This window comes from Neophocaena asiaeorientalis, unplaced genomic scaffold, assembly GCF_003031525.2.
Source record: "Neophocaena asiaeorientalis asiaeorientalis breed wild unplaced genomic scaffold, Neophocaena_asiaeorientalis_V1.1 scaffold504, whole genome shotgun sequence".
Lineage (NCBI taxonomy): Eukaryota > Metazoa > Chordata > Mammalia > Artiodactyla > Phocoenidae > Neophocaena > Neophocaena asiaeorientalis.
The window spans coordinates 6780843-6807725 of NW_020174438.1; the positions used below are offsets into that span (position 1 = coordinate 6780843).

General features: G+C 45.9%; 1 protein-coding gene across 1 annotated transcript; it reads right to left on the reverse strand.

Annotated features, from left to right (window-relative positions):
- Positions 1-180: 180 nt before the first annotated feature.
- OLFML1 (olfactomedin like 1) lies at positions 181-26832 on the reverse strand. The gene is made up of 3 exons (XM_024756947.1): positions 26192-26832; positions 23460-23748; positions 181-1434 (listed from the first exon to the last, which is right to left on the reverse strand). The coding sequence occupies exons 1-3, from the start codon at positions 26315-26317 to the stop codon at positions 644-646; spliced, it is 1206 nt and encodes a 401-aa protein (XP_024612715.1). The 5' UTR covers positions 26318-26832; the 3' UTR covers positions 181-643.
- Between the last annotated feature and the right edge of the window lie 51 nt (positions 26833-26883).

Consider the following 26883-nt stretch of genomic DNA (forward strand, 5'->3'; position numbering starts at 1 on the left):
TGAACCCTCCTCCTCTATAAAGACTTGTCCTGACTATCTCATAAGGGTGAGATGACTTGTAACATGGGTGCAGACACTTTGTAACTGGAAACTGGTATTCAAATGGTAATGTTTTCACTTTATTATGACATCCACCTGGCTTGGTGAAGGGGCAGAACCAGGGGAAACCGAGATTAAACATCAATAAGAAATAGTACTTTATTTGGGCAGTGAATAATGGAAGAATATCAGTAGGCATTTGTGAAAGAGGAAAGAGATTTGAGCAAAGGCCAGAGGGGAGAGAAGCCAGGAGTATTAGGGGTGGCTTACATTTCTAATGGCTGGGGGGCGGGGGCGGGGAGAGTTAGAGTAAATGCTAGTAAAAGAAAAGGCTGGAAGTAAACTGGATCGGAATGTGGAAGGCCCTGAGCTCCAGGAGGTTTGGATGGGTAATGGAAGTTGTTGAAAATTCCTGAATGACAGACTCTCATCTATGCTCTTGCAAGATACTGGAGGCAGGACCATCTGGAAAAGGACGCGTGCGCATTCCCACTTCCAGCCCCTATCCCTGTGTGCGAAGAGGGATTCTGTATTGCAAAGGGGCTGTGGCTTCCGTCTCCTGGAGAGCAGCATCCCTGGCGCTCTCCCTCATGGCTGCAACGCATCACTGCAGAGGCTGCTTTCTCTTTGTCTGGAGTTTGTAAATGATCTGGTTTCCATCATTCCAGGCATAGAGCTGCTTATCTCTAGGGTTGTAATGGATCATGGAGTGACTCCTTGACCGCCTGGGGAAGAACACGTTGGGCAGATCCTCCTCAATGACAGCGCCCAGCGGATCATAGACACAAGTGATGCGATGCGGGCCGAGGCCACCAGAACTGTAGACCACGTAGAGGACGCCACACAAGAGGAATGAGGCTTCAGCATCCTGGCTTCTGCATGGAGTGTCCCATGAGTGTTCCACTCCCAGTGTGTCAGGCTCAATTTTCGTGAGAACCAAATGGCCGTGGATGCTTGGCCCTGAGTGGATGGCCCAGAGCCCGTGCTCATCCGCAGCCAGGTCAATGTATGTCGAGGGGGAGCGTGGGTAGGCCAGGGCTCTGCCTGCCCCTCCCAAGAGCAGCATTCGATCTTCCACGGTCCTCTTCTGCAGGTTATATTTGATGATCTCATTGGGAGTTCCTTGGCTGTGAAAAAATAGGAAACCTTTGTAGATCACTTGGCCTGTCCCCTGCCAGGAATGTGTTAGGATCAGCTTCCGGGGGGCTGGCTTGGTGCTATCTTCCATGAATGCCCGTATGCTGGCAAATTCCCAGACAGTGTTGTTTCTGGATCCAATTAAGAGATAAACTTTTGGAGAGTCTCTGACAGCATCTTTCATCCAAGAGCCATCTGTGTCCATTGTCTTCTTCACTATTTTCAGAGACTTTATGCCTATCAGCATGTTGTCACAGCCTGGCCAAACAGGAGAAAAGGGGAAGGTTACTTTATAAACACGAGATGTCTGCTTTTCTCACAGATTGCTTTTTTTTTTCCTCCAGTGTCTAGAATAAAATTATCACACAGAGATCAATCATAACTGATTGTAGGATTCAATGAATCAAGGACTTTAATGAATAATTGGGTCTCTGTTAAGTGAGTTGCCGTCCAGTTATAAGAGCATTAGTCACGATAATCAAATCAGGATATAACCAACTATTTGCTGTGTCAGAGGCCCTGTTCACTCTCTAGAGCACTTGAGGTTGACACACTGAGAATGGCTAGGGTATGGAACCACCTAATTCAATTGTTTGCCAAGATTTTACTGGGCATCTGCCGTTTACTTAGTTTACAGTACTCTCCCAGAACAGTGCTAAGTACTAAAGATAAAAATTATAATATCAACCCTACACCTTGAGGAGATGACCTTCTAGTGAAGGATTCTGGTTCTTAGCCCTACTAGACCATTATAAGGGTTCTACTCATGCCTTCACTCATTTATTCACGAATGCACGCGTGCCTTTAGTCAGCTGACTTTGGATACCTACAAAAAGCAAGATACTGAGCTAGGTGTTATGAACTGGGGCTACAATGGACTGCGGTGCAGTGATAAATTAGGCACGGTCCTGGCTTAACAGGTACATGACTATCTAGAATATAAAGCTTAAAATGAATTTTTTTCAAAAAGGAGGACAAAGAAGAGACATATCATGTGACACAGGAGAGAATCTGCATTTGAATTAGCCCTTGAAAGACACCTTGAAGGACATTCTGAGATGGGTGGGAAAAACTTCCCAACAGTTAACAAAACCACATTGGGGAAAGTCCTCCAAGATTAGTGTTAGTAAAGTAGTATAGAGTTTCACCCAATACCAGCCAAATACTATGTGTATAAAACTAGATGCATAAAACAAAGCAGTAAATTGAAACCAGCTCCGTGCCTGGAACCTTGAGGGTGGAGCTAAGGAACATGCATTTAATTCTGTAGGGAGGTAGGGAGCTACTGAAGTTTTTGAGCAAGACTGAAACATGGTCAAGGTTGTTCTATAAGATTAATTAAGCTGGCAGCCATGTGTACGATGGATACAGGGAGAAGAGACTAAAATCAGGGAAACCAATTCGGAGGGTATTTCTATAATCCAAACAGGATGATAAAGGTCTAAACTAGGTGGAAGAAGATGAAGTAAAAAGAAGGGGCCTACATTTTTCTAGCTCCTCACAGCTACTTAGACTATTACTCTCTCAGCTTCATGCAAAAACCCTTCCTTGGGACTTTCCTGGTGGTCCAGTGGTTAAGAATCCGCCTTCCAATGCAGGGGACGCGGGGTCGATCCCTAGTCCCACATGCCACGGGGCAACTAAACCCGTGTGCCACAACCAGAGAGCCTGCGCGCTCTCTGCCACAACTAGAGAGAAGCCGGCGTGCCACAACAAAGAGCCCTCGCGCTGCAAGCAATGCCACAACGAAGGTCCTGCATGCTGCAACTACGACCCAACACAGCCTAATTAATTAATTAAAAATCCCCCAAAAACAAAAACCCTTCCTTCTTTGACCCTGATCCTGGATCAGTTCAAAGTTCTGCCTGCCCTTGAGAGTTGTGTGTTGGTGGAGAAAAACTCAAAATGGTGCATATTGGTGTCATTACACTAAGGGATCTCCAACCTCAGCTGAGCCCTAACTACTGTACTATATACTCTCTGTGCTCAGCCCATCTTCCACATGGCACCTATCTTAAATCCTGCCTCCTGCCCCAAAACTAGCTCATCAGTGCCTCATAATAACTCCTTTGCAAAAATAAATACCATTAGATGTGAACTCCCTCCACTTCCTGTTCCTCACTTATAGACTTTTCTTCAACTCCTGCCCTTTCTACCCTCCCACATATCTTTTTTTTTTTTTTTTTTTGGCTGCGTTGGGTCTTTGCTGCTGCACGCGGGCTTTCTCTAGTTGCAATGAGTGGGAGCTACTCTTTCGTTGCGGTGTGCAGGCTTCTCATTGCGGTGGCTTCTCTTGTTGCGGAGCACAGGCTCTAGGCGCGTGGGCTTCAGTAGTTGTGGCACACGGGCCTCAGTACTTGTGGCTCGTGGGCTCAGTAGCTGTGGCACACGGGCTTAGTTGCTCCACAGCATATGGGATCTTGACGGACCAGGGCTTGAACCCGTCCCCTGCATTGGCAGGCGGATTCTTAACCACTGCGCCACCAGGGAAGCCCCCCTCCCACACATCTTAAAAGAAGCCATGTCATTCCTCCTGTGTAAGACTAATACTTCCATCTGCACCCATCTCATCCTTTCCTGGCTTCTTCTAGATTTCCTCCATGAATGATCCCCTTTCTATTATCTCAGATTTCTCCTTCACTACTATTTTATTAGCTTGGAAACATCAATTCTCCCACAGTTAGGCACTCTTTTCTACTTACTTCACCCTTTCTATAATTTTATAGAACTAGACTCTCCTACAGAATAGTTTATACTCTCTGCATCCATTTCTTCACCTCCCATTCTTTCACTTCACCATAACTTCACAGAAACAACCTTTTAAAATGTGACCAGGGACTTCCTAACTGAAAATTCAGACCTTTTATTTCCGTATCTTACCTGACCTTTCTGTAGCACGGCAGTATTGATCAGTAAAGATCAAGGGGGGAGAAAATGTCTTCCCCCTTGATCTTTGTGTCACCCCAGAGACAATGTCTGTGTTCATCAAATGCCGTTTCATTTTCCTCTTCCTTAGTCACACGTTCGCAGTCTCCTTTGTACGTAAGCTGCACCCATTGACCTATATCCTCTCTAATGGGATGTAGACAGAAGTGGTATAAGCCATTTCCACATGGCCCTTACATATGCTATCTTCAAGAAGACCTTAGAGTCTTGGAATTGTCATGGTGACCAAGTTAAAGTGGGATGTGGGTCAAGATGAGATGAGAGCTACTCATCATTTTAGGAAAAGTGGGTCATCAGTTTTAATTATGAGCTGCTTGTTGGGGCTGCCCTGTTAGGGCAGTGAGCAGTGGTGAGCAGTGTCACAGAGGCAGGGAGTGGTGGCCTTACTAGAAGCATGAAGAACCTTGTGCGTCTCCCTCAAATCTGTATCGCAGGTAGGAGAGCGGAGTCTTAATAAAAGCATGGGAACTCTCTGGGCCTCCCTCACTGACTGCTGTAGGGTAAGGTGGTGGAGTGATAGTTGGGTGTATAACAGTCTCTCAAGAAGAACTGCGCACGCTGAGAGTCTCCCTCAAATCCTTCTAACAGCTTTGATATCAGAAGCTAGAAGGGCCAGTGGGTTGTCATTTTGTCCTCAATAAATGCGTGGGTTCTCCAGGCCAACTGGAGGCCGACTAGAGTCAGAGGACAAGAAGCAGGATGATGGGAGAGAAAGTGGACACGAGGAAGAAGGATGCACAGCCACAGCACAGGGAACTATATCCAGTCTCCTGGGATAAACCGTAATGGAAAAGAATATTAAATAAAGAATGTCTATATGTGTAAAACTGAGTCACTTTGCTGGACAGCAGAGACTGGCACAACACTGTAAATCAATTATACTTCGATTAAAACAAACAAATAAACATGCACAGCCAGAGAAGTCCCAGAGGTTGAGGTCAGTAAGCATTTGGCAAACTGCTTGTGACTGCCAGCTGTTTGGGTAGCAATCCTACCACAGTTCCTTAATCAATTCACCACCCACAATGATCACAGCTTCTCTTCTCTCCTCAAGGGTCCCTCATGCCCTCCTCACTCGCCTAGGCAGATCTTGCCTCTGATTTCACTGAGAAAACAGAAGCAATAGGAGAACAACATCATCGCTGGTGTGGATTACTGCAATAGCCTTCTACGCGGTGGCCAAACTTCTATCCTTGACCCCAGAGGCCATTCCTCACAGCGGCCGAAGCATCTTTGAAAAATTAAGTCAGATCATGTCACATGTCTGCTCAAAACTCACCAGGGACTTCCCATCTGACTCAGAATAAAAGCTCACATCTCTACCTTCCGGGCCATCTGGGACTGTCTGCCCACTGCTTCCCTGCCTTGTCTCCCGCAACTCCCCTACTCTGATCATTTTGTGCAGCTACACTGGCCTCCCTGCGGTTCCTCAAATTATGCCAAGCACGCTCCTGCCTCAGGAATTTGGCACATTTGTTCCCTCTGCTTGGAACCATCTTCCTGAAGATATCTACTAGACTTCCTCCCTCGCTCCCTTTAGGTCTGCTCCCAAATGTCTTCTCCTGACCATAAAGGTCTTCTCTGACCACCCTATTAAAAATGGTGGCCCGTCCTCCAGCTCTCCATATCCCCCTTACCCTAGCTCACTGTTCTCCATAGCGCTTACCTTCTATCTCACATATTATAAATTCATCTGTTAACATATTTATTGCTCAACTCCCCTCAATAGAGTATAAACTCCACGAGGGCATGAGCTTTGCCTTATCTGTTTCATTCACTGCTGTATGTCTTGCCCCTAGGATAGCATCTGGCACACAGCAGGCCAGTATTTGCTGAATGAATGAGTTTCCAACCACCCAATCTATTAACCAGTTGCGCCCGATCCCATACTCTCTGCGCCCCTCCTGCTCTCTTTACTTTTGCAGTGGATCTCATCCCTCTCACCGAGTCAAGGACTTAGCACCTGAAATTATCTCCCCCTCTCCTGCTCAATAGTCTCTTCCTCCCAACTGGATCGTTCCCCTCTGTAAACAAGCAGGCTGTGAGATCATGCTAGAATCCAGTACGGCCCCATTTTTCTATTCCACTTCATAACAAAACTCCTTGAGAGAGGACGTTTCTCACCTCCAATTATCCCTTAAGCCACTCTAATCAGCTCCAGCTCTCCACAAGTCTAAGTTCCCCTGCCCCACTCCACTGGACCAGTTTTTGTCAAGGTCACCAACAACCACCATGTTGTAAAATCTAAGGGTCAGTTCTCAGTCTTCATCCTAATCAACTTCTCAGTAAGCTTTGGTTACCTGATTGCTACCTCTCCCTGAAACTCTTTCTCCTCGTGATTCTGGAACACCCCTGCTTTTGTTTGTCCTATCGTTCTGGATCGTTTTAATCTGGGAATTCATGGCTGGTTCCTTATCATCATCCATCTTTAAGTGTTCTATCCTCAGACCTTTTCATTTCTCTATCTATGATCACTTTCCAGCTCACTTCATTCTTTCCCATGGCTCTGAAGAGCACGTGAGTTCTGAATAAGGATGAAATCCAAACTTGTACCTGGGATGACGTCCTATCTGGATGTCTACTTAGCCCCAAACTCATTCATCTAGTCAGTGTTCCTCATTGGCTGTCTTCAAACTTCACCTGTCCAAAGCAGAACTCTTGCGTTTATCCCCCAAACTTCCTCCTTCTTCTTCCCCTTTCAAGCAAGAACCGTCAATCAAATTTCTTCTCTAGCAGTCATTCTTGATTCATTTCCTTCCACCTCCCCACACTAGCAAGTTCTGGTAGTAAACTTACCTTTAACTTATGAGTTATACTTAAATTTTCAAGCAAGAACCGTCAATCAAATTTCTTCTCTAGCAGTCATTCTTGATTCATTTCCTTCCACCTCCCCACACTAGCAAGTTCTGGTAGTAAACTTACCTTTAACTTATGAGTTATACTTAAATTAAAATGCTCAGTATATTTATATATCCTCCTCTTCCCACTCCCTCCGCCTCCTCTTCCCCTGCACGCCGTGAATCCTCACCTTTTGCCTGGACTACTACAATAGTCCCTAGTTTGTCTCTCTGATTTTACTCTTGCTTTGCTATAGAATGTTCTCCACAAGGCAGTAGGAGTGATCTGTTTAAAAACATGAATTATGTGACCGACCTGCTAACCCTTTTTTCCCACCACTCTTGGAATAAAATCCTAATTTGGCTTAAAGCACCTACCTCGTTTGGCCCCTCCCTGTCTCTGGGACTTGATCCTCCGCTTTCTCCCCAACCCTGCCCCACAATCTTGCCTCACTGCACTGATTACATTGGCTTTCTTGCTGTTCTGGGAGCTGTCAAGTTTGCTTCTGCCTCAGGACTCTTGCACTTGCAATTCTTTCTGCCTGGAGTGTTCTCTTCCTTGATCCTCCCATGGTCTGCTCCTACTCGTCCTTCGAAGCTCAGTTTCAATCTTATCTCCTTAAGAGACTACCTTCGACCACTGTATCTAAATTTAAAATGATCTACTGCAGCATTTCTCTTATTCTCTTTATATCACTTACCATGTTCTGTAATTATGTTATCTGTTTTACTTACTAGTGTATTGTCCTTCTCCCCCATCAGACTATAAGCTCCACAAAAGCAGGGCCTTTGTCTTCCTGTTTACTGTTGTACTCTACTGCCTTACTGAGAGCTCTGTGGTTCAATAAATATCTATTGAATTAATAAGGAAAATAGACAAAGAAATAGACAAAGAAAGACATCAAGCAGATGTTTTTCTAGGGTTTAAATGGTGCTGCACATCCAGAGTTCTGATCACAGATCTGTCTTAAGTAATAATAATTTGTAAAGCACCTTAAAGCTTTTATGATATTTTCAAATGCATTATTTCATTTAAAGATGTGACACAACATTGTTACCAAGGAAACATAGGGCAGGAGTGGGGCTGGGGAGAGCCAAGTCCTGGGAAATCAGTCCTTTCAGCAGTCATGTCATCAGTGGCTGCTCCCAGAGGCCTTGCCTGGCCCACACCATGGCCAGGGCCAGACTTTGGGGCAAGCTATTGAAATGAGCAGGACCCTGCGGGGCTCCTGGGCACGGAAGTCTTTCTGTGTCCCCCGTTTCTTGTTTGTAGGGAATAGACTCCAGCCTCCAGGACCTTCCCTGAGTTCCAAAGGCCAGATACTTAACAGCTGCTAATCAGGGAAGGGAGGGGACTCAGAGACAAGGGAGGAGCAGGCAAGAAACAATAGTGCAGCCTCGGGGCAGGGTCCTGGTTCCACCTCAAGGGATACACATAACAGTATCTTTGAGCTCTTCTGCAGAACTAAAACCCCCAACAAATGGAAGATGTTACATTCTTCATTCAAGAGAAGGTCACAGTTTGATAACCCTGAGAAGCTCATCAGGAGACCACTTGAGGCCAGATTAAAGGAGTGCAGGCCCTGCACACACCCTGATCCTTATCAGCAGCCCCACCCTTGAACCACTGGTATAAAACTCCTCGCGTTAGGACACACAGTTTTTCAGGGCATGAGTCCACCATGTCCCTTCACCTGGCAAAGCAATAACCCTATTCTTTTCTACTTCACCCAGAACTCTGTCCCCACGATTTGATTCGGCACCGGTGTACAGCGGCTGAGTTTTTGACATCATTATGGAAATCTCTCGGCCATCATTTGCCACCATGTTACCCTACTGACCCGCTTTGCCAGACTGGGGGATTGCTTCCCTGTGGCCTCTGGGTCAGCTTCATTCTGGTTGGCCTGGGTTATAGAAGCCAAACCCCTAGGGAAGGCAGAGGAGCCTGGGCCAGCTGGGAACCTTAGAATTAGTTTCAAATATCTCCGCACGGCATTCAAGGTCCCTCATCTGCATTTCAGGAGCAGCTCACAGAAGGATCCCCCTCCATGCTGAGCTTCGGGGGCTATGGGCTGTGGTGCAGAAAAGAGAAGAGTGGACTGCCCTGCTTACCGAGATCCATCTCTGCTAGGGCTCGGTATGCCTTTTCTCAGTCTCACCAGCCGAATCTGTCTCATGTGAATGCTCTGCTCTTCCCACATACTCTGGTGATCACAGAGGATGAATGAACAAGGATTTAAGCTTGTACGTGATCACAGATACATTTAATGGGAAAGAGTGGGGGTCCCAAGGGCCACAAGAGAAGCTCAGAAGCTGTTCCCTATTGAGGAACGAGCCCAAAATCTCAAGAAATGAATAAATACATACAAATACATATAATATGCTTGGTACTGTGATAGGTACTTATTTGCATTAATTTATCTGCGTCTTATAATAAGCCTAAGTGGTAGATATTTTAATCTCCATTTTCCAAGTTTAAAAAAAAAAAAAGTTTGGATAAGTTACCTGGATAGATCATCTAGCTGAGGGCCTCTGAACTCATCTGAGCTGGAAGGCAGGGCCATCCAGGACACCCCCAGCCAGCCCCAGGAACATGGTGGATGGGTGTGTGCACATGGTGGGAAGGGGTGAGCCTGGGTGTGCCTAGAGAGGGAGAGATGAGGATAATGGACTCCCTGGGGCCTGTTCACAGGGTGCTAAGATATCTGTCCTGACTGGGAAGCTCTCAGGCTGCCCATCCTCCTGGGAAGAAAGTTAGCAGGCTTGCAGCCCAGCTACGAGAAACTATGGCTAAGAACAAGGCATTCAATGTCTCATCAGTGAGAAAATGTTCATTTAAAATACAGGAGAAATTAATACAAACATTCTTCTTTCTCCTTCTACTCCTCTTTTCTAATGCAGAATCCTTGAAGAAATAGCAAAACAAGAGTGTTAGATGGTTTTGATCAGGGAAACACAGTCCGGGGGGGAACACAGAATTTCCAACCCCGTGAGGTCCCTTTGGCTTCTCCTATCCCTTTGTAGCCAGAACCTGGGACTGGGAGTCAGAGACCTGAGCGGTCCGAGCTCCATCTCTGCCTCCCTCTGTGACTCCCTGAAAGTTCCTTGTCAATCAAGCCTTAGCTTTTCCAGCTGCAGAACGAGGGGGTTAGCCTGGATGTCGTACAGTTTATTCAGGTGGATATTCTGTAATTTTTATAAATTCCTCCTCTTTTGGAATTTGGGGAAAATATACTCACAGTGTCTGAGTAAAAGGGTAAGTTAAAACTCCCTGCTGTGCTTCTCTTGAGGGGAGATAATTAACAGGAGTAAAAGATTGAGGAAGGATAGGAAACAAATTGAAAACTTTTGAGTCCAGCCAAGATGCAAATTATTTAACAGAGACACTGACATTGTACAAACCAGAGAATGAAAATCAGTGGTTTAGCCCTTAGGCAGACTTGCAGACAAGCAATTAGGATAGAATTTGGCCCAAGGCCTCAGAGTGAATTCATATATAAATATCATTTATTTGAATCTTTTAAATATTTTCCCCCTTATTTAATAGGATTACTCTCCAGACTTGCTGAGACTCGTCCCTCCATAGGGGAATGACGCAATCAGAGTTATGTTTTAAAAACAGTGGTCTGCATATTAGTAGAGAATGAACGGGGAGCGGGGGGTAGAGGTGGGGGAGAGGGGATAGAGGGAGACAGGTGGAGAGTCTGTAAGTACAATCCAGACGAGAAAAATCTAAATGGTGATGGGAATGAAAAAATGGGCATAGACTCAAAAAACAGAAAAAGAGAGGTCAGGTAACTGATTCAGTTGTGGGAGTGGAGTGATAAACTAGACTCAAGGTTTTGAGACAGAAGGGAAGGGGGGAGGGCACAACCTTTAAAAGTATGACACTGAGGATACAACAAAAACTAGTTAGACCCAACTAGGCTCAAGATGGCAGAAGATTCAATGTCCAGTAGGCCTTGAGCCCCATTATACGCTCATTGTACTACATTAGCATATGTTAAATGACACCCACAGGCACCATGACAGTTCTGAGGCCGACCATAAAAGACCAAAAGGTGGGTGATGGCCCAATTCCTGGAAATCTCCAACCATTCCCCCAAATAATTGGAAAAATCCTCCCATTCATTAGCCTATGAAATTACCCAGCCTGTAAAAACTAACCACCTCATATTTCAGGGCTGCACTCACCTTCTCAGACAGACCACATTCTCTCTATGGAATGTGTATTTCTCAATACACCTGCTTTCACTTTACTATGGCTCACTCTTGAATTCTTCCCTGTGGTGAAGCCAAGGAACCTCACTTGGCGGCCTGTCCCATGGACTTGCCCAAGACCTCAGACGTGACCATCCTCTCACGCCCCATTTTCCTACAACAGTTGGGGGTGATAGAATGCATGAGACAGCAACAGGGAAGGAAGGTCAGATTTAACTGGGAAGAAAAGTGATGAATTCACTGAAAAGAAGAGAATTTCTGTAAAGCCATGCATATTTTGACTGCTTCTTGAAATTCTCTGTTATAAATCTTGATTTCTTCAACCATCTGAATTGTATTCATGTTAATAAACATTTGTCAATACCTCTGAAGTGACAGGTACATGGGGATGTCAAAGATGACAGCTCTCAGACGAGTAGTCAATTATGAAGCTTCAAGCTATCACAATAAAATTGTCAATGTGGGCTTAAGTGTTCTGGAAACTAGGGGCATTTATGCTTTTTGCCCACAGGATATATTTCTTTTTTTTTATTTAATACATTTATTTATTTATTTTTAGCTGTGTTGGGTCTTCGTTGCTGCGTGCGGGCTTTCTCTAGTTGCGGTGAGCAGGGTCTACTCTTCATTGCAGTGCACAGGCTTCTCATTGCGGTGTCTTCTCTCGTTGTGGAGCACAGGCTCTAGGGGTGCGGGCTTCGGTAATTGCGGCACACGGGCTCAGCAGTTGTGGCTCACAGGCTCTAGAGCACAGGCTCAGTAGTTGTGGCGCATGGGCTTAGTTGCTCCGCAGCATGTGGGATCTGCCCGGACCAGGGATCGAACCCGTGTCCCCTGCATTGGCAGGCGGATTCTCAACCACTGCGCCACCAGGGAAGCCCCTCACAGGATATATTTCTGATATGTCAGCATGGTACCCAAGGTCCTTCATCTGACCTCTTTTGTCATTTGCCCACCACAATGGACTAGTTACTAGTCACTGAACTTGCCATGGCCTCTCACAAGTTTTAAACTTTGCCCCTACTTTTCCTTAGCTCATCTTCACTAACTTAGGATACATCTCTTGTCCTTCAAAACAAAAGTCTCTGACTCTTGCATAGCAGCTAGTTGCTCCTTCTTGTGTACCTAAAGCATTCTGTGCGTCCCTCTTCTGTGGCAGTTTTCAGGATGAATTGGAATCGCCCATTCACTTTGCTTCCTTGCAAGCACTTAAGACAGAAGCTGTGCCTTGTCTTTTTATCCACAGTGCCTGAGACACAGTACACATCTCCCTCACTATTCAAACGCTTACTGTTCAAACTCAGGAATCAATTAGATTCAGGTAATGCAGTATTAGTCTGTTGCTACCCCAACTCACGCTAGGCCAACTTGGAAATCAAACAGATTCAAATAACAAGAAGTATGTGTGGACATTAGCAGGTGCCATTTCACTGTCTGAATGCCTGGGGCGTTGGATAGCAGGAAGGCAGGAAGACCAGCTTATATGAAGTGGTACTCAGTGAGCCATGGGAGGATTTGGCTTTGCAGACGGGCTGAGAACCCAGGGTGAGTGCTTAAACAGGGCCTGGCATACAATACGTGCTCTACATGTTTTGGTGAGTCGCACAGAACTCTTTAGTAAATCCACCTCAAAGGTCTTTCTAGGTTCCCAACACTAAAAGTATTTCATGGCACCCAGTACAGAGCCCCGCCAGCTTCCCTTTATTCGTGATTAGCAGTAGAGTGTGAGAAAGAAAACATGGCTGTTGACTTGCATGGCTGGGTGCCACTCAACAGCACGGAGCGCGTGGAAGCTGGGAAGACCTGTGAGTAGGCGCGAGTCCACTGCTTCCACTGGAATTACCTATAGTTGGAGTTCATAGCCAGGATGTGTCCTTTCAGAAGAGGACAGCTTTCCATAACCTCATCTTACTTGTTTTTCTTCCACAGTATTTATCTTCTTTCTGACATATTATAAATTTCCTTGCTAACGTATTAATTGTGTGACTCCCCTCAATAGAATGTAAGCCCTATGACGGCAGGGCTTTATCCAATGTGTTATATTCACTGCTGGACATCCTGTCCTAGAATAGCCTCTAGCACATATTACTATTTCTCTATTTTAATTATGACGATGCTAAGAGATATACGTCAACAAAAACTCTTTGGGGTCCTGAATAATTTTTTAAAAGTAAAGGGTTCCTGAGATAAAAGTTTGAGAGCTGTGGTCCTAGAGGATCCAGGCTGGTAAATACTCATGTAAAGTGAAGTACGGAACTGGGCAGTCCTCCAGGGAACTTCTGATCAAACAGCCTCTGTTTTGCATTATTTGTCTAACTATTGCAACACCTTAAGCATTCCAGGTTTATAATTATGAACTTCTTGCTTTTATATAACTTTTATTTAAAGACTAAGCTGGGTTTTGTTTTTTGCATATTGGGTTAATTTTTTCCTGTAATATTCTTACCCAAACTAAAAAGGATGGAAATGTTCTCAATGTCTAGGTGTGTGTGGTATTACCATTCTCCCATGTGCCTGGTTAGAAAACAGAATCATTTTGCGTGTTGCCATGGATTCTTCACGTGCAATCAATCCCACTGTTCTCTCTATCTTTTCTCAACGTGTGTGGGTATAGCAGCTGCTCACCTCATCCTGAACTCTGCAGCAGTCCTCTCACTGGTTCTTTGGTCTCCCCTCAAAACCATCAATCACACTAATGCCCCATCCACTGCTTTCCTATAGAGATTTGCATATTTAAAATCCCATCTTTTTCTTTTTTTTTTTTTCTTTGCCACACCACACGGCATGTGGGATCTCAGTTCCCTGAACAGGGATCAAGCCCACCATGCCCCCTGCATTGGAAGGCAGAGTCTTAACCACTGGACCGCCAGGGAAGTCCCTAAAAACACATCATGATTGCTGCCTCTTTCCAGAAGCAGCAACACCAAAAGCCTCATATGGATGCTACTAGAGGTTCTATGGAAGGATGGGCTCCAGAGCCAGACTTGAACTTGCTTTGGCCAAAAGAACGTGGTGAAAGTGACCAGACCTTGGTGTGCTTGTGCCCTCTCCCTCAGACATCTGCCTCCACCACAAGAACAAGCCCAGGTTTGCCTCCTGCAAGATCAGATGCCATGTGGAGGAGAATAAAGCCATTGCAACTGAGGCCATCCTCAACCAGCCATCTCCTGGGCAATGTGTCACTAATTGTAGACGCACTAGGGAGCCCTGCCGAGAATAGCTAAGCCTGGTCCAGGCCAACAGAACTGCCCAGCTGCCCTGTGGACTCCTGAGAAATAGTCAATGATTGTTTTAACCCACTAACTTTCAAAGTGGCTTGTCATGCAGCATTATTGTGGCAGATACCTCGTGTGGGGTCCGGGTAAGGGAACTATGAGTAGATAGGGAGACGGAGATGAATCTAGTGTGTCTAGCGGGTGGTGCTTACTCTTCAGCGTAGCAGGAAAGTGGGAGGAAGACTGGGCTACTTGAAACTCTGAGACACAGTTTCATCATGTGAAAAGAAGTCATAATGCTATCTACCTAGCAGAGTTGTCATGGGCATTGGATACCATATCAGATACAAGAGGCGTACTGGAATTCCTTGCTTCCAAACAGTTGCTTCCACTTTCCAAGAAACTACTCCTCAAGGTCAGAAAATACTGATCCCTACTCTGTTCCAGGCACTGTGTTAGACTTGGGGAACACAGCATGAATAGTGCAGAGATGCATGGAGTATATTTTATGTTTTCAGAATAGCAGATTCAACACAGCATAGAGCATCAGGTGAATGGGAACTGGCAGTAGTGGCACAGGACTAAGTTGAGAAATGCTAAAAGTTGCTGTGTTCAAAACTTACAGTTACCAGAGGGGAAAGGGGGGGAGGAATAAATTCGGAATTTGGGATTAACAGGCACACACGACTATATATAAAATAGATAAACAACAAGGACCTACTGTATAGCACAGGGAACTATATTCAATATCTCATAATAACCTATAATGGAAAAGAATCTGAAAAAGTATATATATATATTTTCAGATATATATCTGACTCACTTTGCTGTACACCTGAAACACTGTAAGTCAACTATACTTCAATAAAAAAATAAAGAACTTAAAGAAAACTTTTAAAAAACTGTTCAGTTGGCTTGTTATCTACTTTTACAATAACAGTAAATACGATAGATATAGTATGTACAATATTCATGGTTTTTATTTAACCAGCAGGTATTACTTTCAGAGAGAATAACAAAACAAATTATTTGAAGAAAGCTAGGTTGGGGTCAGTTGTAAAGGGCTTTCTTTATGTTATTCTATGGGGTTTGCTTTACCCTGTAGGTTGTGGCTGCCATCAAAGATGATAAGCACTGATGCAGTCATTTTATCAAGATAACCCTGGTGGCAATACAGGATGAAGCCCTGGAAAAGGAAGATCGGTTAGGAGTCTTCTGCAGTCATCGAGACTGGAGATGATGAGAGAGCAGTGTGGATGGAAAGAATAAACTTGAGAGGCATTCAGATAAGCAGCTTATCAGATGAGGGCCAAAGGGATGCTCCTGAGATTCCTAGCACAGGAGGGTGTGTGTGGGACTCTTCTGTTAACTGAGAAAATAGTGGGGGAAAGCAGAGGAAGTTCATTATTTAAAAATAAATGAAGAAAAGGCAGGGAATTAAAAACAAAGGGTTGGAGAGAGGCGGGGAACTGACGCTTCTTGGACAGGATTTGAAAGAATGATTTAAAGCAATCTGTTTTGTGAGTAGGAATCATCATCAAATAACAACTAAGAGGCCTGGCATGGTCTTCATGCATGTCCCACAATAATAATGCCTCTGGGCGCAGGTATTCAGTCTCAGAGCTGAGGGCTGCTACCTGAGGGCCTCTGTGACAGCCCTGCAGATGGCCGGCCTGGCCCAGGCTCTCCCTGCTATGAGCACTCAAACTCCCCCACTGCCAGCCCATTCTGAACACTGGAGCCAGATGATCTTCCTCAAAACCTCCATCCAAGCCCGGACACTCCCCTGCGTACCACTATTACACAAAACAGCACGATGGGAAAGGTTAGTATATGTAGGAGTCGGCCTGCCTTGGTTTGAACCCTCCTCTGGCGTCAGTTAGCAGTGAGACCTTGGACAGATGACTTATTCACTCAGTGCCCTGATTTCCACATCTATAAAATGGGGGTTAATTATAATACCCGTCACATAGGTTTGTTGTGAGAATTAGCTGATATAATCCAACAAGACATAGAAAATACTTAAAGATTACCCGGTACATAATGAGCGCTCGATAACTATTAGCTATGGTTATTCATATTACTTTCATTCCCCACAGCTAGAAAGCGAAGAGGCTCAGCACAAAGGAGCCTAGGTCTTGTCTGGTTCTTCCATCTCCTCTCCACTCCTCCCTACACCTGAGGTCTACTGAACCCTAAGCCCGATTAGGCCTTTGTACATCCACGTGCTGGTTATTTGCTTGAAGTGCCCTTTACTCTGTTCTCCATGTAATTCATTCTTTTCCAACATTAAAACTTGGCTTGAGGGTCACATTCCAGATTCCACGGTCTCCCCCATCCCCATCTCCACGGCAACCTTGACCTTACTTAATTACTGAATGCCTGCCCCTGTGCTTCTGTGACACCCTCCATCAGAACAGGCATCACACTACCTGTTATTCTGTGTTTGTTTGGAGGTTTCCCCACTTGGCTGTAAGCTTTCTGAGGACAAGAATGTTATCCTATTCAATGTTCCATCTCTAATGCCTGGCACAATGCCAACGTATGTATGGAATTCAGCTAGAGATTTGTTGAATGAATGAACAAATGAATGAGTCAGAGAGAGAATGAATGGGGAGGTTCACTACACCTGGAGCCAAAGCCATCAGCTAAAACAACTTTGGGATCTTCTATTAACACCTGTAGTGATGGTCCTGGAGGTATCCTCATAGACCACGGGTCTTCCGGCCGGATACACAGAAGAGTACTATGTCCACTGGCCTTTCTGAACGCAGCACAGTGACCTGTGGCACTGTCCCAGAGGCAGCATATAGGATAAGCTGTACATATACCTTTGGCACTGCTGCTCCGCGAATGCAGTAACTTCTCTGTGTGTGTATGTGTGTGCCCACAAGTACTCTCAGACCCTCCTGCGCTTACACCTGTGTGTACCCTCAATGCCCTCCTTTGTGGGAGATACCTCTGTTGCAATTTAGAGTTATACATCTCTTAATGTTTTGTTCCACTCATCGCAAACTAATGGACCTTGAGAGTTGGCTCATAAATATGTTTTATTTGGCTTCTAGTGGGTTTTACGCTAGTTTGTTTTTTTAAATTTTAATTTAATTTAATTTAATTTAATTTTTGCTGTACGCGGGCCTCTCACTGCCGTGGCCTCTCCCATTGCAGAGCATAGGCTCCAGACGCACAGGCTCAGCCGCCATGGCTCACGGGCCTAGCCGTTCTGCGGCATGTGGGATCTTCCCAGACCGGGGCACAAACCCGTGTCCCCTGCATCGGCAGGCAGACTCCCAACCACTGCACCGCCAGGGAAGCCCTGTTTTTATTTTGTTTGGGTTTTAATGGCTTTCAGTATGAGGCACACACATTTATACCTGAATGGACCCCAGAGGCATTGGAATTTGCAGCAATAGACTTCCTCCTTTAAAACATGATCTAACAAAGGATATGAGTTGTTTACTTCAGCAGGGAGAGGGTTACTGGAGGTACTTTGCATGCACCCTTGCAAATAAAGGAGCGGGACTAAAACAGGAAGTAAAATAATGCTGTAATGGCTTATTCTGACTGCCTTGAGAATTTTTCTTTACAAGCTATTTACAAGTTAAGAAGAGGTTAGCACTCTTCTGATCCACCCATGAATACAGCCTGTGGAATCTGCCAAAGACTGTTAGTTGGATAAATTCTCAATCTGGGTATCTGAGCCAGTGGTGCTTTGCCATAAGTTGCCAAGTGCAATGCAAAATTTCTTTTTTACTTATAACAGTTATAGTACCAAAGACTTGGAATGAGTTTAAAATATAAGTTAGATTGTATTCAAATATCTTTCAGTCACTGCATTCTAAATTGTGTGCATGAGAGACAGAGAAAGAGAGAGAGAGAGAGAGAGAGAGAGTGAGAGAGAAAGGAGGAGAGAGAGTCTGTATGTGTTAGAGTTAAGATTCTAAGAATTCTACCTTAGCCCAAACATCCCTGGAATTGCAGTCCTCACGTGAACATCATTTGTGGATCATCTCTCAATAAAGGCTGAAGACTTGAGAACAGCTCTATAGGAAATGGCTTAATTACAGAGCAACTCTACCGTATCTATTATCCCCAGTATCTGGCCCTTTGTAGTTGCTCAATAAATATTCCTAGAATAAACGAGAACCATTTAGACTGATGTTAGAATTTTCTGGAAATCTCCTAAGACACAATGTTGAATTTTCCAAGGAAGTTATGTTATCTTCTCTCTCTAGGTTTTCTGAAAACACTCTCTAAGATGGCATGTATGTATGAATGAAACACTTGATGTGACCTCTGGTGACCCTCCCTAGCCCATAATCCCATATTTGCCCACACAGGGATGCTGACTTGAGGCTTAAGGATTCTAGTGAAAGTTTCACAGCCAGCACAGTCCCAGCAACCAAGGTTAGAAGATAGGAAGATGGGAGCCTTGTGGGAAGAAGGTGGGTACAGGTAACAGCACCGGCTGGGATGGGCAGAATTCTAAGGTTCCCACCCCCATGGTCATGCCCTACATACTCTCCTCCCCTTGAGCGAGGGCTGCAGCCTCACTCAATATGACTGTGAATATGATTGCCCTCCTTGACTAGGTTACATGATGAGACAAAGCTAAAGAGATTTTGTAGATATAATTAAGGTCCAAAATCAGTTGATTTCGAGTTAATCAAAAGGAAGATGATTATGGGTGGGCTTGACCTAAATCAGGTAAAAACTCTTAAAAGAGAGACTGAGCACATCCCAAAGAGAGGCGCTCTCCTCCTGGCCCCGAGGGAGCAGTAGCCACATTGCGAGCTGCCTGTGAAGAGGAGCGGCTTCTGGAAGCTGACGCCTCCGCCCAACAACCACAGGAAGGTGAATTCTGCCAACGCCAATGAAGTTGGAAGAGGACCCTGAGCTCCAGGTGAGAATGGAGCCCAGCCAACACCTTGACTGTACCCTCACAAGACTGTTGAACGAAGCATCCAGCTAAGCTGTGTCTGGACGCCTGAACCCAAAGAAACTCTAAGATAATACATGTATATTAGTTTAAACTGCTAGAGCTGTGGTGATTTGTTACACAGCATTAGAATAACTAATACAGGCATAGTTACTAAGATACATGGCCGAAACCATGGGGGATGGGCACAGTATGTAAAATACAAAACAGTGCACGGAAGGGGGATACACTGGCATTCCAAAGTCCATCCTTGGGCACAGAACTTCTGGAAATAATAGGTCAGAGGGCACTAATCACGCAGTTGTGATTGTTTACAGGTCTGTCTTTCCCTAACCAAGTTCTGAGGGGTCTCTGCCATCACAGAAGATTTTGCCCTGACCCCGGCTCTCTGAGTACAGGAATGAAGACGTCAGTATATTCATGGTCTGGCTGAGGAGTCAAACACACACAGATATGCGTGGTTGAGAGTTAGTGCTGCCTTGGAAGATTGAGTGAGGTGCTCCAGGAGCATTAGGGGTCAATCTGTCTGGTGGGGCGGGGAGGGGAGAGCTGGGGAGGTGGGCAGAAGTGTTTACAGAGAATCCACAGAATTTTTGAGACATAAAAGGTGGGTAGAAAAATATATATACATATATATATATTTGTTTGTTTATTTGTTTTAATTGCTACTGCATGTGGGTAAATTATGGGAGAAGATGGAGATCAGCTCAGGCCACTTTCTGAAGGGTCTTCCTCATATAAAAGGCTGAGATTTGAAGGGGTTTTTTGTGGCTGTTGATAATTGATGCCAAACGGCAAAAACATTCTACATCTATGTGTGTTGTGGGAAGGTCTATGAGACAGCACACGGCAGTAGGAGGCAAAGCCAGAGGCGAGAGAAGCTGTAAGAAAGCCAGTGCAGGATGAAGACATGTTCCACTCCTTCCTCTGTCCCTGCTGTGAGCACAGGGCCCATCCAGGAGTCGAGGCAAAAAGTGCTTGTTGAATCATAAACTGACAAATCATCAAAAGAGGGCTCCCGGGATTCCCTGGTGGCGCAGTGGTTGAGAGTCCGCCCGCCGATGCAGGGGACACGGGTTCGTGCCCCGGTCCGGGAAGATGCCGTGGAGTGGCTGGGCCCGTGAGCCATGGCCGCTGAGCCTGCGCTTCCAGAGCCTGTGCTCCGCAACGGGAGAGGCCACAACAGTGAGAGGCCCGCGTACCACAAAAAACAACAAAAAAAAGAGGGCTCCCGAGGCAACAGGCATGGAAGCAGCCATCACTGAAAAGTCGAAAGAGTTTTCACTCACCATGGAGCTAGGAGAGGGAATATTTTAAGCCTCCAGGGTCTGAGAGATGAGGCAGAGGACAAGGGTTGAAATAGCAGAAAGTCCAGACTCAGGACCTCTGCCGAGCTCTAGCTGGAGTGGAAGTGGGCAACCTCAAGGCCTGAGGGGCTTAGAGTGTCTCAGAGATCCAAGCCAGCACCATCGTCCAGGCTTGGGGTCCTCCCTCACCCCTGGGGAGAGCACATTCTAGCTCAGGCTACATTTATCACCCAATCCTCCCCATCAGCTTTTTAGGGAGCTGTTCCTTTTCCACTGGCTCATCCTTGCCCTTTTCCCCAGTCCCTCGTCCCATGCTTACCCCCAGCTGCTCCCTCTCAGAAGGAGGAGGTTCATCTCAAGACAGGGCCAGAAAAGACCACTCACTTGACCAACTTGACCAAGTGCTTCATAATATAGATAAGGGACCCTCTTCTCTGTCTTCTGACTCAGAGATAAGATTTTCTCTTTTCTGCCAAAACCTAATAACTCCTCTGTCTGTGCTAACAATCCCTCTATCCATTCATTCATTCGTCCCCTTAGTTATTCACCAACAAGTATTTATTGAACATAGACACTATTCTAGGCACTGGGATGCAGCATCGAACATGAAAGGCAGGATCCAGGCTCTCATAGAGCTGACACTCGAGGAGGGGAGGCAGAAAATGAGCATCGAGCAAATAAATGAACTAGAAGATCTCAGAGTAATAAGTGCTCCGAAAAAAACAACAAAAACAAAAACAGTCAAGTAGTAAGTGTTCCACAATGCCTCTTGGGTTACCTTTCGCAGCGTACTTCAGACCAACCACCCAATGGCCTAGGCCAAAAACCCAAGGAGCATCGTGGACTCAACCCTCTCACTCATTTTTCACATTCAATTATCTGTCCCAAACAAAGCCACGTGTATTCCAATTCTCAGTGACTCTGAAATCCGTCTGTCCTTCTCCATCTCCCTGACACTTCATGCAGACACCATCACTTATTGACCAATTTATTGCAGTATTTCCCTGATTAGCATTCTCTCTATAGTCTTGTCCTCTTCCTGCACGTCATGCCCCTGCTTAAAATTGTTCAATGGTTCTCAACAGTTTCTTCAGTCAAGTTCAACCCCCTTAGCCTAGCACACAAGGTCTTTCATTATCTGGGTGCTACTGAACCCTTCAGCCTTGTTTCCCTGCACTCACTTGCCCCACACAGCTTCCACTCAGCCATCACTGCAGATCTACATGTGGAAGTGTTACCTGCCTTTGACCTGCTGCACCCTCACTTAACACGCCCTCTGCTCATCAAGCTGCCCCACACAGCTTCCACTCAGCCATCACTGCAGATCTACATGTGGAAGTGTTACCTGCCTTTGACCTGCTGCACCCTCACTTAACACGCCCTCTGCTTTTGAACTTCTTTGTTCAAAAGTCAGATCAAATGTCACCTCATTTTGGAAGACCCACGGAGTTTTTACAAGGATTACACTGAAAAGATATGTGAGGGGGCTTCTCTAGTGGCACAGCTGTTGGGAATCCACCTGCCAATGCAGGGGATATGGGTTCAATCCCTGCTCCGGGAAGGTCCCACATGTCGCCGAGCAAGTGGGCCCGTGCGCCACAACTACTGAGCCTGCGCTCTGGAGCCCGTGTGCCATGAATACTGGGGCCCACATGCCTAGAGCCCGTGCTCCGCAACGGGAGAGGCCACTACAATGAGAAGCCTGCGCGCCGCAATGAGGGGTGCCCCCCCAACCCCCCACCCGCCGCTTGCCGCAATTAGAGAAAGCCTGCGCGGGCCCAATGCAGCCAAAGATAAATAAATTAAAAAAAAAAAAAAAGGAAAGATACGTGAAACCCTTAGCCCAATAACGGCATTCAGCTTATGTCTTATTTACCTGATGAAATTTCTTACATTTGGGGCAGGCATAATTAGCATATAAATAAAGTTTTCCTATTTGCAATGAAACCATCTCATAATACAGCCTCTGAGGTGGGGGACTTGTCTCCCTCACTGTTTTAATGAAATGGAAATTTTCCTTCTCATTTATGTTTTTGTTGCTTGATACTTGCTATTATCATTTGAGCTCCTAACCATTATTCTTTTTTTTTTTTTTGCGTTACGCGGGCCCCTCACTGTTGTGGCCTCTCCCGTTGCGGGGCACAGGCTCCAGACGCGCAGGCTCAGCGGCCATGGCTCACGGGCCCAGTCACTCCGCGGCATGTGGGATCTTCCCAGACGGGGGGATGAACCTGCGTCCCCTGCATCAGCAGGCGGACTCTCAACCACTGCGCCATCAGGGAAGCCCCTAACCATTATTCTTAATGGCCTGGAAGTGATTCTGATGGATCCCAAGATTGGAGACAAATACCTTGAATATATCATCATCCCAACAGAATACACAACAATAATTCACTGTAGTTCCTGGCCCTGAGGGTTGGCTGTTGCAATGTCCAATTTCACGATGTTTCTGGGCACATTTGCAGCCTCTCCCTACTCCCAGGGCACTGGGAGAATCCATCAACCTGCCACTCTTCGTGGCAGGGGACCACACACCTCTGTCAACCCAAGGTCTGTCTCGAGATGCCCTTCCTAGGCTGACTTCTAACACCATAGCCCTGATCTTCTACGGGGGCTTTAGGAACTCTCTGGGAAAGGTAAAGCTGCTTTCTGAGAATGGATTTTCCTTTGGACACCTGTGCCCCGATAAGGTTTCTCTCCCAGCACATGCCCACAGGAGCACATATCCAGTTCTTACTGGGTCAGACCCCCTACCCGTGTGGGAGCTGTCTCTGAGGGTGAAAGTCCCCAGAAGGGGTAATAAAAGACGCAGTTCTCTTACTTGCATTCAGCAGTGTTCGGATCCTTTTCTCCTCCTCAGCTCCTTGGACTTGCTTTTCTGCCAGCATCTTGTCCTCTGACTCTGTGCACACCTCAGCCTCCCGCAGGTACTCCAGGTAGTCAATCTCCCGCTGGGCACGTTCGACTCTCAGGGCCAGGTTATGGACCGCGCTCTTGTACTCACTTGTGTACGTCTGACATCGTCCCAGCATAACGGATATGTTTTTCGAGAACTCTCGGAAATCTTGAATGTATTCTCTCGTTGCTTGGGTACATTTCTGCAGTCCTTGCTTCAGTCAGAAAATAAATTCCCAAATTACTGCCAGTTATTTAACTTGCCCAAGTAATATCAACAGCTCTCGTTCACAGGAAAAAGACTTTTAAAATACAGATAGTCAAAAGGGGGGAAAATAAAAATCACCCACAGTTCCTTAATTCAAAGGACTATTGACACTTTAGTGTACAAATCTTTAAAAGTTTTCCCATGCATGTAGTCATACATATATAAACATATTTAATGTGATTTCACTACATGTATTTTTATAACATATTTTTAGCTTGCTGATATATTGTGAACATATTTCAATATCAATTAATATATATCTATACCATAATTTTAATGACACAATTCCACTGAATTGACATCCCGTTATTTATTCCATTAGACTCTTTTTAATGGACACTAATGTAGTTTTCAACATTCTGCCATTCAAACAAAATCTTTGTCTTTACATATTTGTGTATTTCTCTGGTTATTTTCTGAGGATACATTTCCAGATGTGAGCTCCATCCCCAGCACCTGCACAGGGCCTGGCACACAGTCGAGTCGTACTCAGTAAATACTTGCTGAATGAAAGATAAATAAATGAAGGATGGAAATGGGAGGGGGGAGGGGTTGCTGGGTCAAACAGCATGTAGACTTAAAGACCATCTGGCGGTTTACCAAAACGCTCTCCACAAAGGTTGTAAAAATATTATACTCCAAACAGCAGGATATAAGACTGTTCATTGATGAATGAAAGAGAGAGAGAAAGGTGGGGGGAGAGAGAGTGTGTGACAGGAAGGGAGGGAAGGAAGGAGGGAGAGAGAGACAGAAATAGAGAGGGAGAGAGAAACAGGAAGGATGAGAGGGAAAGAGGGAGGAGAGAGAAATTGCCTAAATCTTTCCTCTTTTTCCTTACCCCCCTGACACAAATCCCTCAGTGTGGAGATGGCGTCACTTCGCTGCTGCGTGTCTGCCTTGGCCTGGTGGAGCACCTGGGGACTCAACTTCCCGCCCAGGTTACCACGTCGGGGTGGGAAGACCTATATAAATCATATCCCTATCATTTTTTTGGTTTGTTTTTGTTTTTGCGGTACGCGGGCCTCACTGTTGTGGCCTCTCCCGTTGCGGAGCACAGGCTCCGGACGCGCAGGCTCAGCGGCCATGGCTCACGGGCCCAGCCGCTCTGCGGCATGTGGGATCTTCCCGGACCGGGGCACGAACCCGCGTCCCCTGAATCGGCAGGCGGACTCTCAACCACTGCGCCACCAGGGAAGCCTCATATCCCTATCTTTTAAAATCCACATTCATAGCTATGAAAGTATCAGTCTATACTCGATACCCTTGTCTGCAGACAGATTCGAGTATTGGGAAAGCTTGCAGGGATGTGACTGGCGCTGACCCCCAAGGCAGGTTGGTGGTAAATGAAGAGGGACCACGGTTGAGAGTAATTCTGGAACATTTAAGGAGGTGGGACTGGGCAGCAGGTGTCTGAGGAGACAGCAAATGAGGCAGCAGCAAGAGGCCACTGGCCTGGGAACATTTCATCCATGGCTTCCTGGCCTCAGGCCGCCGGACGTTAGGAAACGTGTGCAGCCTGCTCTGAGGAACTGTTTTACCCTGACTGTAACCAAATAGTTTGGACTTGAAGAGTTTTCAGGAAAAAATAGAAAATTGGAGATAAGCATGTCTTTGAGAGGAGATAAATAATTTATCAAAATTTAACTTGTATAAAAGCAAGGCATGAAGTATGAAACAGCCAATGTCATCGCCAGGGTGTGTCAGAGGTTACTGCGGAGGGTTGGTTACCTTTGGCCCTGGGAGTCTGTCCCTGCGGCAAAAATGTTGGGTTTTGCAAATTTTAATGAAGTGGCAGCTGCAACACTTGGAGAAAAAGGCCCCAACACTTTTCTCTCTGTTTAACGTTGCTGAAATCTGCTCATTTCTAAAACCAAGTTCAGTTCAGCAAAAGAAGCTAAGAGCTTCTCAGGACACCAATATCATGACTTTTTGCAGTGACCTAATGGCTCACCATAAAAAGACATAAAGAAAACTAAAATCTGCGATCATCCTGATATAGTAAAACATGAAGAAAACGTGACCAAATGTTTAATTTTCCTATTTTAAAAACTGAGCAACTGAATAATATTTTAGACATTTACCACCATGCCAGGCAATGTTCTAAGTAGGAATTAATTTATTAAATCTTCAGAATAGCCGTAAGAGGTAAATTCTATTATCGTCCCCATTTTACAGATGAGGAAAACCTGCCAGATCAGAGGATAGCGGAAAGCCCTGCTCAAGGTCTGGGAGAAACCACTAGACTATGAAAAATATTAAGTGTACATTTAGCAATCTATTTATTATTCACTATCTGGAAAAATGCATCACAGTAGGTAGCGAAGCGTGGGTAAGATAAAGTGACTTCCGGGAGGCAGGTTCCCCAGATCAGGGGCACAGATGCCACCTACCTCCAAGACTTGAAAGCGCTGATAGATGTAGTGCACCATGGCCGGGTCCTGGGCGAACTGCGGCAGGGGCAGAAAGGCCGTGAGGATCAGAACGCTGAAAGCAGAAGCTCGCCTAAGAGCCAGCATGGTCCTGCGAACCACCCAGGGTGGGAATCTCTTCTGCTGTTGCTTCTCAAAGAAGGCTCAAGGGTCCGGGGGGTGGTCTCCTGCTTTCTAGCCGCTGCTGAGAAAAATTCTCCAAAAACAGCCAGACAGCAAAGCCTGCTAGTTACTCCCTCAGATGCGTGATCCTGCTTAGCAAGATGGTGATCAAGTCCAGCTGTTGGCAAGTCAGTCTCCGGAGGCCCTGCAGGCCGACTTGGGGTAGAGGTCTCCCTGGGTCCAGCATCTGTCGCTATGACCTTTGACACACACGGACCCTCTGCAGGCTAGTGGCTGTCCCCTCTTCCAGGCCTGGGTGAGTGTGCAAAGGGGTGGGATGGGGGTCGGGGTGGGCCTCTCCCCTCTCCCCAGCTCTTTCCTTTTTACTTTTGTTTTCTTCCTCCCTAGAGAACTCTGCAGTCCAATCACAGGCCTGACCCAACACACACACCACCCCCAGCTTCTCAGAGTTGGACTCTCAGTTTAGTTTCTGGCCCAGATTCCCGGGATCCTTTTCCCCAGAAATCCCTTTAGGAGACCCCACCCCTCCT

Coding starts and splice junctions, on each gene's coding strand:
- OLFML1 (XM_024756947.1), bottom strand. CDS start 26,317: ATGCTGGCTCTTAGGCGAGCTTCTGCTTTCAGCGTTCTGATCCTCACG. Junction 23,749..26,191: donor AGCGCTTTCAAGTCTTGGAG/GTAGGTGGCATC, acceptor TTCTGACTGAAG/CAAGGACTGCAGAAATGTAC. Junction 1,435..23,459: donor CCGAACACTGCTGAATGCAA/GTAAGAGAACTG, acceptor CTGTTTGGCCAG/GCTGTGACAACATGCTGATA.